This window comes from Nannobrachium achirus (genome assembly GCF_963921795.1).
Source record: "Nannobrachium achirus genome assembly, chromosome: 19".
In the NCBI taxonomy this organism is placed as follows: domain Eukaryota; kingdom Metazoa; phylum Chordata; class Actinopteri; order Myctophiformes; family Myctophidae; genus Nannobrachium; species Nannobrachium achirus.
This window is the reverse complement of record NC_137826.1, coordinates 8,880,068-8,901,034: the sequence shown is the minus strand read 5'-3', so window position 1 is coordinate 8,901,034 and position 20,967 is coordinate 8,880,068. Positions and strand designations below refer to the sequence as shown.

The window sequence follows — 20,967 nt, the reverse complement described above, 5'->3', positions numbered from 1 at the left end:
CGCCAAACACACAAGCACACAACTTCTGCGGGCTGCCATAGCGGAATGATTAGAGAGGCTGCCTGGGAAACCGGAGGTCCCAGGTTCGATTCCAGGCCTCAGCAATGTGTCGAAGTGTCCCTGAGCAAGACACTTAACCCCTAACTGCTCCCTGAGAAACTAAGTGCTGCTCTCAGAGATCTAGTGTATATGAATAACCACAAGTCAAGTGTGCCAAAATGTTGTACTTGATATGTCACTGTATAATCTGTGAAAAAGTGCATTACACTGGTGTATCGGATATCATGTTGCCAGTATGTTGGTTGGTCCTACTCTGCTTCCTCTAAAACATTTTCATTTCAAATGTGCACACACGTGGCCAGGAGCTGAGCGAGAACCAGTCCACCCCAAAGAAAGAGAAGCAGGAGTGGTTGTCCAAGCAGAAGGAGAACATCCAGCACTTCCAGGTTAGCACAGCACTTCACATTGATTCGACTGTCACCTTTGACCTATTCCGCACTTGTCATCATAGACCATACATGGGCAACTGGCGGCCCGGGGGGCCACATGCGGCCCCCACCTTCACTTCATGCGGCCCGCAGGTTAATACCGGAATACTTATATATTATTGATTTCAGATGTTACAATTCCAAAAATGACCTGCTTTAATTCCGTCAGTCTATATTAGTAGCTTAATGACTAGTATAGTAGTATTAAAATGTATTTTTTGTATGTCCAATGTATTTGTATTTAGGTTCATAAAGTTAACATGAGTATATAACTAAATGCGTTTGGAATTAAATCAAAATGTTACATTTCAGGATTCCAATAAAAAAAAAAATAACAAAATAAAATTCAGGATTCCAATTCAAAAGAAGCAAAAATAGCCGATCTACAAGCTAATGCGTTTTGAGCTTGTAGATCTGCTATTTTTACTTCTTTTGTATGAGATACTAGAATGACAAAGTAGGACGTAGCAATATGCAATGTGGCCCTCTGGAGTGAAGGTGGAAATATAGTGGCCCTCGCCATCATCAAAGTTGCCCACCCCTGTCATAGACAGACATGCATCCAGCGTTGAGATGAGTGTGGATGGGAGATGTAGCGACATGAATATTTTGTACAGTGTCCTGCGACTCCTGCCGTACTGTACGTTAACACGTGTGCTGCATGTGTCCAGTGTTGTAACGACGTGTGCTTGGTTGAACTGGCAGGCGGAGGAGGAGGCCAACCTGCTGAGGAGACAGAGGCAGTATCTGGACCTGGAGTGTAGACGCTTCAAACGCAGGATCCTCATAGCAAGGCACAATGTGGAGCAGGACCTGGCCCGAGAGGTACTCTCTCTCTCTCTCTCTCTCTCTCACACACACACACACACACACACACACACACACACACACACACACACACACACACACACACACACACAGTGGTGTGATATGGATTTTAGAAGTGTGGGTCCTCTAAATTCATGACGTCATGCGCGCACGCTGTTTTTATTGTTAATTAGTGTGCGTGCGTGCAGCAAAATAAGTGTGGGCTCGCCAAGCCCACGGCATCTCACCCCTACACACACACACACACACACACACACACACACACACACACAGGGGTGGGCGATGTGGTGATAATTATCGCTGAGACAATTTAATGTTTCCACGATATGATTGTGATACACTGAGGGAGCCATATCAAAATTCCTGCTGAATTGTTAATGCAGAGATTAAAGAGATGCTTGAAATTATATTTTGGTCTAAATAGTCTGTTACTCCTTTTTCTTTTTGTTTTTGTTACCTCGTTGTACTGTTACAGTATTGAGTAATTATCTTACAAAATATACAATACAAAAACAACTTGGAAAAATAATCGTGATAAGATCATGGATCGTGATGCTGTTTGAAAAATAATCGCGAGATGATATTTTTCCATATCTCGCTCACACACACACACACACACACACACACACACACACACACACACACACACACACACACACACAAAGCCTACCTTTTTGTCATGCCATTTTTAACTGTAACCTAATGTCGGAGTTGCTGTCTGAAACCTCTATCTCCATATTTGAACTTCTTATTTTTTTGGTAAATTAATACCCTAGTTGAACATACTACTAGCATCGCACAAAAGTAGCAGATACACAAGAGCGAAGCGACACATTCTTAGCTTGTAGATCTACTTTTGATGCTTTTGAATTCTGAAAAGTAACATGGAACATATGAAGTTTCGACATAATAGAAGACGACATAATGGTAAAATGACACCGATACTTTCCCAGTTTTAATCAGTTAAGGTAGCTATTGTCAACTTTTTCTTGAAAAACGGATGCTAAAATAAAAATAATGTTTCGAAAATATTTTATAAAAAGCTTCATATGTGTGTTTCTATGAAAAAATCACACCTTGTTGTGAACTGAGTGGTGGTCAAATAAAAAGAGTCAAATACATGGATTGCAAGGTTGCTCATGCTCAACAGTGGCGGGAGACAGACGGACGGCCGGACGGACGCATTGTGATCTTAAATCCAACTATTTCCAACTATTATTTGTTTATTATTATTTTGACCTGCTTTAAGAAACTCGGCTAATGATGGACGGGGTGGACGCATTGTGAGCTTGTAGATTAGAGCTGGGATCGGGCCAATTTTTTCTGTCCGTTCTGAACCCGTGTGGGCCGTGTCCGACAGTTTTTTGTCCGACCCGAATCGACGTCCGAGCATTAATCATTAAAATGCGTCCGACCCGCGCCGAGGCCCGAACCTTATGTTTCCAACGCTTATGTTTCCCCTCCTTTCTTTTTCTTTGAGGAAGCCACTGATTTACACTCGCAAGCAAACTTGTTCTAATGTGCAGTGCATGGCATGCAGCGTGCCTGCTTGTTACCCTTAATTTGAATATTAAGCCACAATGTGGCTTGTGAAAGTATTTAAATAGTAGGCTATGTTAGATTATTAAATAATACAAATAATAACGTGCGCTGCAAGTTTCTGCAAGCTCACAACGCGTCGCGGATGCGAGGCGTTGTAAGCTTGTAGATCAGCCACATTTTGTCACGGAACACGCCGTGATGAAGAAGTATAAACCAGGATTTACTTGGGTGATGTGTGTTGAACGGACGGACGGACGGAGCTGCAGTGCAGAGTGCACACAACAGCGCCGAAAAATAATAAAAATCCAATGCGAGGTAAAGTAGTGGGAACACAAGCAGGGAGCTCCATTCAGCGGCACGCCACTTCCAATCAGAGTTGTCTCCGGCTGCAACATTAGCGCGAGCAGCCACACACACACACACACACAGGAGTTGCACGCTGCGTGCATCATCAGAGAGAGTGAAAAAACGTTGTGCGTGCTGTTGCAGCCACCCAGTCGCGGACATTTGTGTGTGTGTGTGTGTGTGTGTGTGTGTGTGTGTGACTGTGTGTGTGTCTGCGCGCGCGCGCCCTCCTTGCTACGTGTGTGTCTACAGTGTGAGAGAGAGAGAGAGAGAGAGAGAGAGAGAGAGAGAGAGAGGGTGTTGAGTCTGCCTGCTCAATAGCGCCCCTCCTTTAACGTGTGTGTGTGTTTGTGGTCTGTGTGTGTGGTCAGGAGAGATATGGCTGGCGACAGACATACACGGCCAGTAACATCGTGAAAGCGAATTACAGGAGTGATGTGACCACCACTCAAAAATGACCACAAAAAGTGTAAAATAATGATAAAATAATCATTCTGGCCATTGTCAGACCTACAATGAAAAAGTTGACTATAGCTCCTTTAAATTCAACTATAAGTATCACACCTCACCACCTTCCTCCTTGCAAGCCATCCCGAGTTACGTCATCACCAATGTGCTTCCTTTCTCGGTCTGGTACTCCTCCCATCCAGTCTCTTTATGAGAATTAGGTTCTCAATTGCCAATCAAAAGGCTGCATTACGAGCGAACCCGCCTCACACCGCTCCTGATTGGTCGAGCGGCTGCTACAGCTCTTGCATTTTGTAAATAAACATGGTGGACCCCATGTCCGATGCGAGTTCACAAATCGCAAATAAAAGCTGCATTAAGCGAAGTTTTATCTGAAATCAACGGCATCTCATAACTTAAAAACGAACAACAGTTTGCACCTTTGGAATTTCTGTCTGGAAAAGACGTATTTGATGTTCTCCCGACGATGTTTTGATGCGCTGATGACTACTGAATGGACCTGTCGGTCAAAGTTAGTAACTACGTCATCGCGTAATGCATTGTCTATGGAGAACTCCCAGACTCTCCTTTTGGAGAGTCGGGCTGTTGCGAGGCTAGTACTTGACGGGTTTTGTCTGTGTTTTTTGGAGCTGTGTGAAGCACAGGCTCCCTATACGTGGCTGTGTGGGTCTGTGTGTCTGTCTGTCTGTCTGTGTGTGTGTCTGTGTGTATGTAGCCTGAACTTCCTAAACTAGTCCCACAGTTTTGCCACCAAACACTCGCGCCATATGTCAAATCGACCGGCTTACTCGGGAATCGTGGGCTATTACTTTTCTAAGAGAAAGGTTCTATAGTTTAATTGATATTAATTTATTAGTGAATTAATTTTCCCCATTGACTTAGAATGGGAATCGCAAAAACTCACATTCAATTATTTGTCTCTCGCAAACCACAGGGGCTACAGTTTCAAGACTTGGAGAGGAGGTTCATAATGATTTCAAGGATTAAATAAAAAATAATTGTGTCATTTGGCCTCATGGTGGCGCTATAACACCCCACTTTACGTTTTGGCCTGTAACTCTTGAACCGTAGGTCGGAAAATTAAAAATATTTTTTCCCTGGATTCCTTGGGTCATGACGCATCTCCCCATATAGGCCACGCCCATTTGCGCCATGATAGATTTTCCGCCATCTTGAATTTTCTCCAAAACACACTTTTTGCTCCTTTTCCTACATATTTTCTTCAAATGTCACAAAAATCGGTACACATGATCCACACACACACACACACACACACACACACACACACACACACACACACACACAGCTCCACTTCACACGGGTGTGATTTTTATTTGTTTTAAGGAGCTGAACAAGCGCCAGACCCAGAAGGACCTGGAGCACGCCATGCTGCTCAGGCACCACGAGTCCATGCAGGAGCTGGAGTTCCGGCACCTGGGGACCATCCAGAAGGCCCGGGCGGAGCTGATCCGCACGCAGCACCAGACGGAGCTCACCAACCAGATGGAGTACAACAAGAGGAGGGAGCGGGAGCTCCGACGCAAGCACGTCATGGAGGTCCGGCAGCAGCCCAAGAGCCTCAAGGTATACCGTCGCTATCGGATCCTCCACCCCCATATCTGAAAATGTTTGTGCCAGGGAGTCACGGACCCCCCCAGGGTTCCCACGGTCATGAAATTCCTGGAAATATTTTGAAATTAGAAAAATATTCTTCCAGTACTGGAAAAGTTTTGGAATTTATCAGGAAGGTCCTGGAAGAAATAGCTATGCATTGTCTTTGGTTATTGATTTTGTTAATACCTCTGAAATGACAAATTAAACATGGGCCAAATTATCAAATATTAGAGGCAGAAATTGTGAAAATAGCCGATCTACATGCTCACAACGCCTCGCAACGCGATCCGTTGTGAGCATGTAGATCTGCTATTTTCACAATAGAACAGTGTTATACAAAATTCCTCAACTCTTAGTGCTCGTCAGGGTGGGGGGTCCCCAGTTAAAATATGATTATTTCGGGGGTCACGGCCTGAAAAGGTTGAGAACTAGGGATGCGAATCTCGACCACTGAGGCGATACGATACGGACCTCGATACACAGCCAGCGATACGATATAATTGCGATACATTGAAATCCTGACGATACGATACATCACGATCCACCCCTGTTCCCGATACGATGCGATACGATTCACGATTCACCACGATTCAAGCCCAAATCCCAAAATTTACAAAACATAGCGACTAAAAATTTATGAAATTTAAATTCAAGGCAATTTATTGTTTCACTGTAGTACTAGGCTCTGTCTAACAACCCAACATATAGTATTCTGGGAGAACACAAAGCTGCTGGCTATTGTAGAAGTGTTTGATAACTAATCATATAGAAGGCCTATGTCATTATTAGTAGGCCTATATGTCTTCAACTGGGAGTCAGGGACCCCAATCCAGGGTTATTACAGGGGGCCTGCCAAATATTTGTGTGATACAGTATAGCCTACAGCGAGGGTCCCTGCTTGATCTCTGTCTGAGCTAAGGGGTCCTTGACTTGAAAAACAATAAAGTCCCTCCCTGGTTTGTATTTATATAATATAATATAATATAATATAATATTATATTATATTATATTTAATCCAGGATTATGCAATTTTTATAGCCAAAATGTTTTAAAACAGACCTACAAGCTCACAGCGCGTCGCATCCACGACGCATTGTGAGCTTGTAGGTCTGCTATTTTAGGTGCAACACCTTTGTACTGCGATGTATAAATTAGGCTTCTTTTCCAGAGCAGAACTAGCAGCAGAGAAAGTGAGAGAGTTGCTTGCATCAACAGGAAAGTTGTAGAACAGTGACAAATACTTTGTTTTAAACGCAAGCAGTAGTCCTACAACACCCAGCAACATTGTTGTTGTTGTGTGTGTGCAGTTAATATAGCGCAGAGAGAAGATGATCTCAATCAATTGTCCGTCGAAGATTCGCTAAGAAACGGCTGTTGATTACATATCACTCGATCAGCCTGTGCTACTCTGTGACAACAATCAGCGCAGCGGACTTGGATGTTATAAAGCTAAGTACTGTACTAATCTATCATCTTTTTAACCCGTGGGGCTGCTAGTTCGTCTGTGATTCACTCGCATTTCGCTGTCTGTCTCCCTGGTTGCAAGCATGCAGAGTGCAGATGTCCGTCTGTCCGAGAGCAGCTCGCGTTAAAGACTGGCTTTTGGGGAGGGGGCTGAACCGAACGGCTGATGATGGTGCATTCATGGCGCCTCGGAAACACAGGATAGAATGAAATACTATTATGGAAGAACCGATACAATCGCGGAATGTACCGATCCAGACACTCACGGCACGATCCATCACGATTTCGGCCGTCTATTGTACCGGTACACACTGAATGAACCGATTCGACCGTATTGCGGACGTTTGTATCGCGATTACGATCCGTACCGGTATATCTTCGCATCCCTATTGAGAACCACTGGCATACACTACCTGTCTTTGGGCATTGCGCATAGGAGTAAGCGACCTGTTATTGAGCTGAATTATTGTTATATAGTCCTGGAAATTGGGTTAAATATTCTGGAAAAGTTTTGGAAAAGATTTGGAAATTAATTGGTAAAAATGTGTGGGAACCCTGGACCCCCCAGAAGAGAAGATTTATGAAACAAAATTCAATGCTTTCGGAAATACCTGATGTACAAACTGAGCTTGTACAGCAACGGTATTCTACATCAGAGGATTTCAAAGTGGGTGACGGGGAACCCTGGGGTAGAGGTCTGCGCGGGACTGATTTTTTGATCCCGCTCCCGCATCATTTCTGACCACTCCAGCCCGCCCCCCGCAATGATTTCATTTTTGACCGCCCGCAGACAATTCGTGTCCGCCGCTCCCACCTGCGACAAACAAATGATGTGAATTTAGACCCGCGGACTCCCGCGGCGCACAGTACCGCAGCACGTCCAACAGCCTCCCTCCCAAGAAGGCACATTGAAATGAGATCCAAAACCATTACCAAACAAAGCGATGCGAGCCGAGGAGCATATTTGTGACGGACTGACGATGGCGTGAGAACAAATGAGAGAAAGAGAGAGAGAGGGAGAGGGCGAGCGACGGGTCACGGAGGCACGGCACGGCCACAGAGTGAGAGAGCGAGAGGCGAGAGAGAGAGAGAACTTGGCGGAGAGAAAGAGAGACTCCAGTCCACGTACTGTATCAATGTGGGTGCGTTGTCCTCACTCAGCAGGGGGAATTGCGTTCTCTATTCACATCTTGACTTGCTGGCACGTTGACGTTTGTATCTTATCCATTGAGATCCAAAATCAACAGGACTAATGTGCGCGAGAGAGGAGCATTTGTGAGGTTGTTAACAGAGGTAAAGTGTTTATATTGCGATGGGACATAGGCGATGGGACTATATTATAATAAATAGTTGTTATTTAGGCTAAATAGTGAGTGACAATGCCGCCGCAAATATCTTCCCACCGGTTAGCAGTTAACAGACGAGAGAGGGAGGGAGGGGGAGTTAGAGCGAGAGAGAGAGAGAGAGAAAGAGAAAGTCCACGTGCTGTAGTAGGTGCATGCATGCGTTGTCCTCAGGCGCTCAGCAGGGGAAATTACATTCTCTACATATTCACATCTTGCTAAAGTATAGATATAAGCTTATTGCGGGAGAGTGCGGGATTTTGCGGCGCCCGCCGATGTTATTTTGACCGCATGTCCCCGACCGCGGTGATTAAAATATCGCCCGCGCCGCAATATACGGCGACGGGTCCTGCAGGTCCCACGGGAGTGCGCTCCCGTTGCAGGGCTCTACCCTGGGGTGCCGTGACGGCAGTCCAGGGGTGCCGCCAGATAATTTGATAATATTTGGAATTTATTTGGAGACTTAAAATTATAGACTTCAACTTGAAGTACAATGATATTTTCCGTCAGTTCTAACCAAAATGGCTGTTATCCCTACGTTTTCCTCACAACATAATCGCTAAAATATGCTATAAATATAAGGTGCTGGGAGTGAAAATTATGAATATAATGTTGGGGTGCCTCGGATGAAAAAAATATATGTATGGGGTGCCCTGAGCCAAAAAGGTTTGGGAACCCCAGGTTTTAAGGTCTTGTTTTAGTTGTTTCTCATAAGCTCGCGACCCTCCTTGCCCATCAGCCCCCACCGTTGTGCTCAGGGTCACAGGGAAAACCGCGGTCGCGTCTGGCTGATGCCAGGCTAGTATTTGGACACAGTGGTGCAGTGTTGACACGATTGCTGTTAAAACAACTGCCATTCCGAGCAATCGCGCACGCACACACACACACACACACACACACAGACGTACACGTACCGTCCCACTCAATCAACCATCGCCATCATCATCATCTTGGTCCTTGTCGTCCCGTGTCCCCCCCCCCAGTGCAAGGAGCTGGCCATCAAGAAGCAGTTCCAGGACACGTGCAAGACGCAGACGCGTCAGTACAAGGCCCTGCGGAACCATCTGCTGGAGACCACGGCCAAGACGGAGCACAAGGCGGTGCTGAAGCGGCTCAAGGAGGAGCAGACGCGCAAGCTGGCCATCCTGGCCGAGCAGTACGACCACTCCATCAACGACATGCTCTCCACGCAGGCCGTGAGTACCTGGACCAGGGGTGGGCAGCTTCGATCATGGAGAGGGCCACTACATTCTCACGTTCACTCCAGAGGGCCACAATGCATATACATAGCAAAAATAGCCCATCTACAAGCTTTTGGGCTTGTAGATCTACTATTTTTAATTGGAATCCTGAAAAGTAACTTCTTATTTATACCCGTAATTTCTGGACTATAAGCCGCACCTGAATATAAGCCGCACCAGCTAAATTTAGAAAGAAAAAAACATTTTTTACATATATAAGCCGCACCTGACTATAAGCCGCAGGGGTACTTCCTGCTTCCCACTAGAGCGCCCCTGTTGGCTGTTAGCTGTATAAATCTGTATATAAATCTTTGTTAAAGACCATTGTAAAACTTACTAACTGGCCGTTAGCTGTAAAAATCTTTATATAAGCCACACCTTTGTATAAGCCGCAGGGTTCAAAACATGGGAAAAAAGCTGTGGCTTATAGTCTGGCAATTACAGCATATATTTCTTTTGAAAAATGCATTTATATGTTCTTATATTAACTTTATGAACTTAAATATAAATACATTGGACATAAAAATGCAATAACATAGTTACTAATATAGACTGAAGTAATTAAAGCAGGTCATTTTTCCATGTTTGGAATTGTAACAGCTGAAATCAATAATATATCAGTACTCCAAAATTAACCTGTGGGCTGCATTAAGTGAAGGTGGGGGCCGCATGTGGCCCCAGGGCCACCAGTTGCCCATGTATGACCTAGACTACCGTGCACTTGACCCAAAGTATAACCAAGCCCACATTTAGAACCCATAACCCGACTTAACCTTGCTTATGTAGGTTAATAACCCATTAAGACATGAGGCCGAGTCTACAAATGTCTTCTAAATCCTTCTAAGGTTTCTATTTCTTCTTTATGTCCAAAAAGGACCCCCAAAATTTTATCTATTTGGCCAACGACCCCATCTCAAATTGTTGTTCCAGGGACCCCCCCCCCCCCCCTCTAGAAGCAAATTGTCATGGTTTTTCAAAAATAGCAGATGTACAAGCTCATAGCACTATGAGCTTGTAGATCTGCTATTTTTTAATAGCTAAACTGTATAAAATAATGGTTAAAGTGGTTAAAATCTAAAGTTACACAGATGCTTTCCAGGTATTAGTGTCTTATATCATATTATATCAATTAATCAACACGAAGAAATTGTGATAATACTTTTTTTATTATTGACTAAATTGATTAGTCTGACTGACCACTTAACTCTGTGTTATACTTGTAAAGCTGCTATTCTCAATATATACTGTATTTATTTTGTATTCATTAATAGTAATCAAGCCAAAGGTTGGAAATGTTCATGATATCAAATTTAAATCCTATCACCCAGCCCTACTAGAAGGGAGGTGACTCCACCTGTTGGACAGAGGGAGTCACTGCACCGTAAACTCCTCTGTTAATTGATACATTTGTAATGCTGTTACTAGTGTAACCAACCAATGTCTTAGTTTAGTTTCACTAACTAAGCTAAGCAGTTATATGCAATTCAATGAGTTTAGTAAATGTCCACAAACCTTTGAATACTTCATACAACACAACCCAGTAGAGAAAGTATTGCTTTGCTGCAATAATAATGTTGACACGTTGACATATTACATTTACCATGTAATTCCAATGGAAATGGAAAAGAATTTCACTGCCCATCCCATGGTAATCACAGAATAACACACACCTGTGTGTTTTATCCCTTACTTATCCCGGACCCCCTATTTATAATTGCAATTTAATTCATTATGATTTTAGTAACATGAATTTCCCTATTGCCAAGTGTCAAGGAACCCTAACCCATGACACAGGGGACATCGTCATAATGGCTTTTTTTTTGTTTTGTTTTTTGCCACGGACATACAAAATGAGTGGACAATAATATTACCAGAAACACATAAAGACCTAGCACTGAGGCTGAACAACCATAACACGTGTGCAACTTTGAGAGTGTACAAATGGACCCTGCAGGTCCAGTTGGTTCTATTTGTACACTCAGAGTTATGGTGGTCCTTGCAAATAAAACATTTGAGAAACTAGTACTAGTAGTACTAGTGGACTCCTAATGTGCCATAGTGTCATAGTAAATCAGTGTCATACATATTCTGAAGAAAACCTGGAGACTGACATTCATTAATTGAGTCAAAATAAGAACATAATGGTGTTTACAACAGAAAATATGAAATGTGCCACGGACAAGGCCAAGTCTTTGCCACAAACACATTTGTCCGTGTACGGACATATTGATGACCCCTGATGTAACGACAGACGTGCATGTGGGTCGGGACCCCCAGGGGGGTCCCCAAATTATTTTGGGGGGTCCCCAGATGATTAGCTTAATGTGCTACATTGTTTTCTCACTGAAAGTAAACAAACCGACATAAGGTTTAGTGTATAGACTCAGGCAGGAATTTCATGGAGGCCATGAAGGCCATGGCCCCTCAGTTTGGCCTTGTGCCCCTCAAAAATGGCATGACCTAAGGCCACAGTGGCCTTAATGCCCCAGCTGACTGTACCACTTTCTCCTCTGTCTCTTTCTTGTCAATATGTAGACAGTAGACACCGGTGTCTCTTTCTTGTCATGTAGACACCAGTGTCTTTTGTTGAGAATATAAAATATTATCTCCCCTGAGTCAAAACCAATCCAGTGACTTTGATTCGTGCAGGGCTGAGCATGGATCAGATTGTCATCCCTAACCCTTAAATTCAACACATTCTTTCAATGGACTAAAATATATATATATTTTTTTTTTATGGCCTTCCTGCCCTGGCGTTTGGCCTTTGTGCCCTCAAAAAATGGAAAACACCAAAGGTCAAGTGGCCTTGCCCCTAAAATGACGAAATTCCAGGCGTGGTATATAGAAAGGGTATCTGCACATTTCCCCGGGGGGGGGTCCCCACCCCACCCCACCCCACCCCACCCCAGTTAAAACATGATTATTTCGGGGGGTCGCGGCCTGAAAAGGTTGAGAACCACTGATCTAACGCATTGCTTTCTCTGCGTCTCTCAGCTGCGTCTGGACGAGGCCCAGGAGGGCGAGTGCCAGGTGCTGCGCATGCAGCTGCAGCAGGAGCTGGAGCTGCTCAACGCCTACCAGAGCAAGATCAAGATGCAGACGGACGCCCAGCAGGACAAGGAGAGGAGGGACCTGGAGCAGAGGGTGTCGCTACGGAGGGCCCTGCTGGAGCAGAAGGTGAGGCCCAGTTGCCTGGTTAATAAACCAGACCGAACACAGCAACACCCCCTGGAGGTAGTGGTGCTGTACGGTCTGGCACCGATCCATTGAGATTCTATTTCCTCAACCAGCTTCAAGGGTTGGCCAATCAGGGTTGTATGCTTTGGGCACGTGGTTTCTGTAGGCTTGGGGCACGTGGTTTCGGGCAAACCCCAGAAATGAAAACTCTTCCTGAAATCCCAGACTCTCTTCCCAAAACGAAGTGTGTGATAGAGGCTGGCAACACCAGGCAAGAGGCCCAGGGCAACCTGTGTGTGTGTGTGTGTGTGTGTGTGTGTGTGTGTGTGTGTGTGTGTGTGTGTGTGTGTGTGTGTGTGTGTGTGTGTGTGTGTTAGGGCATTCACCAAATATTAGAATATTCGAATATCAAAGTCACTATTCGACCTTGTTCACCGAAGTCGAATATTCGCTTATTTTTATATTGTTTTCTCTTTAAAGAATATATAGTTTATAAAGCTTGGCTAGATAGGAAGTCATAAGAATGAGTTGCCAATGCCCCTGGTGGATGAATTTGTTAATGCTCTATACCAGGGGTTCTCAAACCTTTTTAGGCCGTGACCTCCAAAATAAACATATTTGAACTGAGGACCCCCACCCTGACATGCATTTGTAGGTATTGTAGGTATTACATTTAATGGGACTCGGTTCCGCAGATAAATATTGTGAAAATAGCAGATCTACATGCTCACAACGCCTCGCAACGCAAGGCGTTGTGAGCATGTAGATCGTCTATTTTCACAATATTCGCCTCTTGCTTACTTAATATTTGACAGTTTGGCCAGTCCTGTTGAATATTTGACTATTCGAATACTTTGAGGTCGAATAATTCGAATACTAAAAATCACTATTCGTGAATGCCCTAGTGTGTGTACGTGTGTGTGTGTTTGTGTGCCACGGCGGGGACACGCCGCACAACCTGTTCGAACCCATTTAGACCAGGAAAGCATCTGTGTCACTTTAGATTTTAACCACTTTAACCATTATATTTTATAATTTAGCTATTCAAAAATAGCAGATACAAGCGCATAGTGCGGCACCGAGTGCCTCGCCATGCCAAGTACATTTTCTGCTGACCGCAGGGGTCACAGTTGGACAGTGTGGCTCGTTTTCATTGTATTGGTTCAGTTTAAATCCTGTACAAATCAGGATTTAAACTGAACCGAACATGATGTCCACTCCTGGAAAAAGAACATGGTGTCCACTCACTCCCTGACCTAATCAAACTAATCAATGTCAGGCAAGCAATTATTCAAAATATATTTGATTAAAATGATAGATTTTAAGGGGGGGGAAGTGTATTTATTCATATTTTCTTTAAAAAACTGCAAAGAATAAGCAATCAGGGTGTCGTGAGATTGTAGATTGACCAGGGGCATAGTTCCGCCGATTTAAAACGAATCCACTACGGAACTAAAACTTCCTATGTTTGGCCGCTAGTTGCGCTGTTTTCCCCCCGCGAGGAAAAAAGAATTTGTCTACATTGGACCCCATTCGTTTTCCCCTTTGATTTTCTAACCTTATAAACGTTGTCATAAATACTTTATGGTTCCTGTCGCTAGTGAAATACTCCCTTTCAATCACCATGATATGCGTTTTGTGCAAATATGGTCCCATTTATGTTAACACTTATGTTGCTATGATTTTTTCTCTTCAATGTCCCACGTTGCCATGGTCACCATAGACTTCCATGTAATTGCGCAATTGTGTAGAAAGTGCACGCCCATGCCTAGATGATGCACCACGTGTGTGCACACTGTTCACAGCTTTCAAACAAAAAAATCCGCTTGGAAATCCGTTCAGGCATTCATGATTTATCAGCCATTATGTTTTCTTCAGATGTAAACAAACATGGCTGCCATGTTTGAAAGAATGGGTTGGTATGGGGGTTAAACATGCAATTTCGCGATCGCGATCATGCCTAATACATTTCTGGAGGTCCAAAAACATTTTTTTTTTTTTTTTTTTTTCAAAAACGGCCCAAACTCGGGAAACTCGGGGTTGGCACAGCGGTAGTACCTTTTCAAACTCGGGAAACTCGGGGTTGGCACCAGATGTGTTAAAATTGATGATACATTTGCGGGGGGCGTGGCCAACTAAACTGATACTAGCCGGCTGTGTTCTTCTTCGTGTGCTTTATTTCGGGAGGCTCTGACCACATTCTCCCATGTATCCCTGCAGTTCCACGTGACCGTTAGCAGCCAATAGCATTCCTTGTGATTCCTGGGGGAACCATTCAAACAATGATGGCGACACCCATGCAAGGGACAAAAAAAACATCATTTTCGCAGCATAGAAACCAATGGCTTCGCATCGTCCATATTTTTTTTACAGTCTATGAGATTGACCCATGTTTTATTTTGTATAATTTATTTTTCGTCTCTTTTTTTCCCTTCTCCAACCAGATCGAGGAGGAGATGCTCACGCTGCAGAACGAGCGGCTGGAGCGGATCCGCTCGCTGCTGGAGCGGCAGGCGCGCGAGATCGAGGCCTTCGACTCGGAGTCCATGCGGCTGGGCTTCAGCAACATGATCCTCTCCAACCTCAACCCCGACTCCCAGGGCGGCTGGAGCGGAGGAGGAGGAGGAGGTGGAGGTCAGGGAGGAGGTGCTCAAGGTGGAGGAGGAGGCCACTGGTCCGGTGGAGGAGGAGGTGGAGGAGAAAGAGGCCACCATCACCTGCACCACCCGGGGAGCTCCTCCAGCGGCTCCCCTCAGCAGCAGCAGCAGCAGCAGCCCTGGGGACACCCCATGCTGGCCGGCGGCCCTCCGCCCTGGAGCCTCCACCACCACCACCACCATGGGCAGAGGGGGAGCGGGGGAGTAGTGGGGGGAGCGGGAGGAGGAGGCGCGGGCGGGGCGAGGAACAGCCCGCAGGCTATGAGGAGGACGTCATCGGGGGGGAGGAGCGGCGAGCAGGGGATGAGCAGGAGCGCCAGCATCACCTCCCAGATCTCCAACGGATCCCATCTGTCCTATACCTAGACCTAGACCACCACGCGCACTCACACGTCTCTCACACACACACACACACACACATGCTCTTAACCCGGAAACTTTTAAGATTCATGCCCGGCGGGGTTCTCAAAAGTGGGGTCCAGTCCCAGGGACCGTTTGGGTTTCCTTGAGAGAGGGTGTTCGAAATGGACCCTTACGGCAGTGGTTCTCAACCTTTTCAGGCCGCGACCCCCAAAATAATCATATTTTAACAGGCACCCCCCCCCACACACACACACACACACACACACACACACACACACACACACACGCACTCTGACAAGCCATGCCATACCCGAAGGCAGCATTCAAGAGAATTGCCTTGTCCAAAACTCTCCTGAACTTGAATGCAGCATCTTATGTTGAAAGAATTGCCCTCTCTGTGTAGAAATCCATGCTGTTACGCCAGCATCTCCAGTATTCACTTGATTATGCTTAGTTCAATGTGGTATCAAGTACCGAAAATAGCCGACCTCCAAGCGCACAAGGCGTCGCGCTGTGACGCGTTGTGAGCTTGGAGGTCTGCTATTTTCGATATTTTCAGCCCCTGCCTCTCTAACATTCTCTGCACGTCCCTGGTTGTGAGCATGTAGATTGGCTATTTTCACAATTTCTGCCTCTAATAGTTGACAATTTGGCCAATGTTTAATTTGTCATTGTAGAGGTATTAAAAGGTCCTTAAATTGTCACTTTAGAAATGTGCAGATACCCTCTATCTATACACTTAAACTTTATGTTGAATTGTTTACTGTTGAGAGAGAAAACAATGTTGCACATTAAGTCAATCATCTGGGGACCCCCCCACAATAATTTGGGGACCCACAGGTTGAGAACCACTGCCTTACAGGTCTGTAACTCTTTCGGTGTTCAAATGGAACCAAATGGACCTGACCACTTATTTACGCTATTTCTTGTTCGGCGAGATAACACTGTTCATGTACACACGCAAAACATGCACGCCACTAGTACGCATGCATTCCACGCTGTTCCTGTTTGCATCAATGCATCTAAAAAACACAGCACAGTACTCAACCCATTTAGGCCTGAACACATTATGACGCAATATTTTATGCTTTAACTATTGAAAAATAGCAGATATACAAGCTCACAGCGCGGCACCGAGTGCCGCGCTGCGAGCTTGTAGATCTGCTATTTTTGAAAAATCGTGAAAATTCGCTTTTTGACCCGATTACATAAGTGTCTTTTGAATCCTAAGATTTTTTGAAAAACCGATGTTTGTATGTCAACAATCTGGCCAGCCATCGTCAAAGAAAAGGTCCTTTTCACTTAACTGGAGCTCAGTTAGTCTGTTCTTGAGAGACTACTATGTCAGTGGTTCTCAAACCTTTTCATGTTTGGCCACGGATGTTTGGCCACGGACCCCCATCTCAAAATATTTAGTCCCAGGGACCACCCAGAAGCAAAATTTGAGTTAAAAACGTTCGCTTTGAAAATACATATATTCAAAGATTTGCACACATTTTTCACGACTTTTTCAAAAAATAGCAGATCTACAAGCTCGCAGCGCGGCACTCGGTGCCGCGCTGTGAGCTTGTATATCTGCTATTTTTCACCGGTTAAAGCATTCAATAGTTTTAGGCCTAAATGGGTTAAACTGCTCAGCCAACCTCCTGCCCCGTCTCATCTCTTGAATTCCTTCTATGTGCCGCTTAGCAGGGGACTGTGGAAGCCCAGAGGCCCTAGGGCTACTCTATGTTGGATAGGAGTCATAATAAAGTATGCCATAGTTTTGTTTTTTTACTCTAGCCTAAATAGTGTTATTGTGTGTCTTTTGGGTATTTGCCGCACTAGTTTTCGGTTGCCACAGACCCAGATGTAGTTTACAGTTGCTATTAGACCCAAATGTACTTCTCCATATTTTGAAGACGGTCCCAGTGCCAATAGCAAGAGCCGAGGAGTCAACTTGAGTAGGTTGTTTGTTTTCCCGTGGCCAAACACAGTTCCGCAGGTTGAGATTTTAGTCGTTTTGTTTGTTTTACTTTAAGGACTTAAGGAATGGTAGACAACTTGAGGAGATTTAATGTGCTGTAGAAGGCTTTGGGAAGAGTTGAAATAGGAGTTTTAATTAAAGAGAGAGGAGGGAAAAAAAGTGATTTCAGAATTGGTTGCGAGAGGTGATGTTGGAAAGTTAATGGAAAGACGAGAGGATGTGCAAAGATTTTGACCACTCGACCATAAAGAGTATTTATTATTACAGTACGGAGGCACTGTGGGAAGTAGTTCTTGCATATTATTTGCATGTATGGCTCTTAAAGATGCCAAACGCAAGGAAAGACTTTTTTTTCCTTTGGTTATTGTGGTATAATGTATGCCAGTTTCATTAAGCTTTGTCCCAGTTTAGTTGCTTTGCCAATTTCCAATGTTCCCCTCATGTGTAGACCCTGTCACTGCCAACCCCTGCAGTTTGTGTCAAATGGGAGTTTATAGACAGCCACGTGTCTCCTCCAGTTGCGTCTTTTCACCTGACGGCGAGGAGTGTGCAGTAACAGAGAATGCCCTTCCTGCCCGGTTTGTTGGAACACAATTGGCCAAGCCCGGATCCGCCGCGGAGGATTCAAACCGCTAGTCTTTGCTGTTGTGGGCAGAAACTTAGCGCTGCGCCAACCGAAAGCCTCCAGTCTTTCTGAAACACGATAGTGTGGCCAAATGCATGTGTGTATCAGAAAGGTTTCAGAAAGGTGGATTTCAGGAGTGTTTTCCGTTTAATTCATATTATGTGTACTCAGGTGTTATTGGGTTATTTGGGCATCCACAGGCCCCTCGCCATCCATTCACATGGCAGCAGCATTTAACTCATTGATTATTTGGAATTTAATTTTACCTTCACCTTTGCCGGTTGTAATTCTCAAATACAGTATGGCGTGTCTTGATCGATTGAAAATCTATGCAGTAGGAAAATCCCTGGGACAATAATTGCCCCGTCATTTTGGCACCACTCTGCTTTAACACACATCAAGCTTTGGATTCAGCTTGACACACACACGTGCATGGCAACTTTTCAACGCCAGAATATCGCAGGGGCAAATGAGAAAGGGACGTTTTAATCAGAGGAGAGAAGAAGGGACGAAAGGTTGAAGTATTGTATTATAGAACAAGAGATGATGCACAAGGCAAATTAACCTGTTTAGGCCTAAAATTATTGAATGCTTTAACTATTGAAAAATAGCAGATATACAAGCTCACAGCGCGGCACCGAGTGCCGCGCTGCGAGCTTGTAGATCTGCTATTTTTGAAAAATATGAAAATTTTTGCAAATCTTTGAATATCTCATTTTTAAAGTGGACATTTGCAACTCAAATATTTGCTTCTGGGGGGTCCCTGATACAGAATATTTTGAGTTGGCAGCCAAATATACATATAATTCTAGGGGTCCTTGACATGAAAGAGTTTGAGCACTGTGAGCCTGTAGATCTGCTATTTTTCAATAGTTAAAGCATAAAATAATCATACACAATAATGTGTACCCGTTCTGAATGGCTTTTTAACACTGCATGGACAACTCTCCCAGCATAACCTAGGATGGTAAGAGCATCCAAGGTTTACTTTTTATTGCGTATCCTGTAAAAAGGAAAAAAAAAAGTACTTTTAATATTGTAAAAGTACATTGCTGTGCTATTAAAGCAGCCATGCTGAGGCGTCTCATATGGGCCTTTTCCACCGGCAAAGAACCGGTTCTGGTTCTTTCTCCCGCCTATGGAATGAACCAGAGGTGAGCTTTTCCACAAGAACCGGAGTTGGTTCCGAACAGGAACCACAAAATCCTTGGTTCCTCTGGTTCAATCATGGTTCAATCTGGTGGAAACGCAAGCCGGTTCGCAAGAACGAACCAAGGTTCCAAGAAAGTTGAACCGGCACTGTTTCTGGAACCGGTTCTTTGCCGGTGGAAAAGGCCCCATAGAGGCACGGTGGCCCATGGGACCATAGACTCGGAAAGCTAGACGCCCCCTCCGTCTCTGCGCATCGCAGGCGATAGGGCAAGCTCACGCTCGCGTCACAGAAACGGACGTTTGGTAGGCCCAGCGTGATCTAGATCAGTGTTTCTCAACCACTGTGCCTGGGGACCTTTGGTGTGCCCCTGAGAAGGGTCAAGTGTGCCCCTTGAAACTGCTTCGAAAGCCAGTATTGTATTTATCATTTTAAAAATGATTTAAACTAGTGAAAACAGCCGATCTACAAGCGCACAACGCCTTGCGGTGCGAGGCGTTGTGCGCTAATAGATCTGCTGTTTTCACTACTGTTGTGCGACAGCCTTGTATGATGAAGCAGGGCTTTTACTTTGTGAAGAAACGTACACATTTGAAACTTGGAGATACAAGGTTTCTTCCTGACAGTGACGATATTTACACCTCCGTATTATGTTGGTGTGCCCATGGATTCTTGGGACATGAAAAGTGTGCCCATGCAGAAAAAAGGTTGAGAAACACTTGATCTAGATGGGCCAATAAGAGGCAGGTCTTTTCGTAAACCCAGGGCACGTTGGGATATAGGAACCGAGGGTGCCCTCTGGTCATTCGTTTGTTCGAACGCACCCTAGATTCTGACAAGTCCCGGGAAAAAAGACGCGCTGCGATTGGCCAGTAGTCACTTTTGAGTGGCAGAGTGCCTTCTTCCGCCCTCCCGTTTTTAACGGTTCGCTCCAATGAACCGCAGCGGCGAACGAGCCATCTAGCTTTTTATATCTAAGGATGGGACTGGCTAAAAAACAGTTCCTCCTCCGTGGACCCCTGTTGCCTTTAATTTTTTTCAAGGATACATTCGTACTCACAGGCTTCGTTTGGACGCCTGGCATTGGCGTATACCGGAAATAGCTCTACGAGCGCTGTGAGCTTGTAGAAAGGGGTCTGCTTTCTCGGTGCGCGCAACAGCAGTACTATAATAATAAATTCCGGGGCTTTTTTCACATTTTACATTGCACCTCTTAACTCTCAAATACCTGGAACTCGCCCGAGTCGCGTTAGATTTGAACCAATTTAACCATTATTCTATGCTTTAACTTTAGAAAAATAGCAGATATACAAGCTCACAGCGCGGCACCGAGTGCCGCGCTGCGATCCTGTAGATCTGCTATTTTTGAAAAATCGTGAAAATGAGTGCACGTCTTTGAATATCTTTGACCCGACTTCTAAATCCTTCCTCTAGATCATGCTGTTCTCAAACCTTTTCATGTCAAGGACCCCCAAAATTATAGGTATTTGGCCACGGACCCCCATCTCAAAATATGTTGTTCCTGGGACCACCCAGAAGCAAATATTTGAGTAAAAAAAAAAATCGCATTTAAATAGATATATTCAAAGACTTGCAAAAAAAAAATCACGATTTTTCAAAAATAGCAGATCTACAAGCTCACTCGGTGCCGCGCTGTGAGCTTGTATATCTGCTATTTTTCAATAGTTAAAGCAGT

General features: G+C 44.7%; 1 protein-coding gene across 2 annotated transcripts in view; it reads left to right on the top strand.

Moving 5' to 3' along the window:
• Positions 1–16,622, top strand: part of taok1b (TAO kinase 1b) — a 70,527-nt gene extending 53,905 nt beyond the window's left edge. For both annotated transcript variants that reach the window (XM_080749625.1, XM_080749624.1), the window contains exons 19-24: positions 363–446; positions 1,194–1,313; positions 5,016–5,255; positions 9,076–9,288; positions 12,328–12,510; positions 14,955–16,622. In XM_080749625.1, coding sequence (XP_080605751.1) covers positions 363–446; positions 1,194–1,313; positions 5,016–5,255; positions 9,076–9,288; positions 12,328–12,510; positions 14,955–15,533 — 1,419 coding nt within the window. In that variant the 3' untranslated portion in view covers positions 15,534–16,622. The remainder of the gene's footprint in view (positions 1–362; positions 447–1,193; positions 1,314–5,015; positions 5,256–9,075; positions 9,289–12,327; positions 12,511–14,954) is intronic.
• Positions 16,623–20,967: the final 4,345 nt, after the last annotated feature.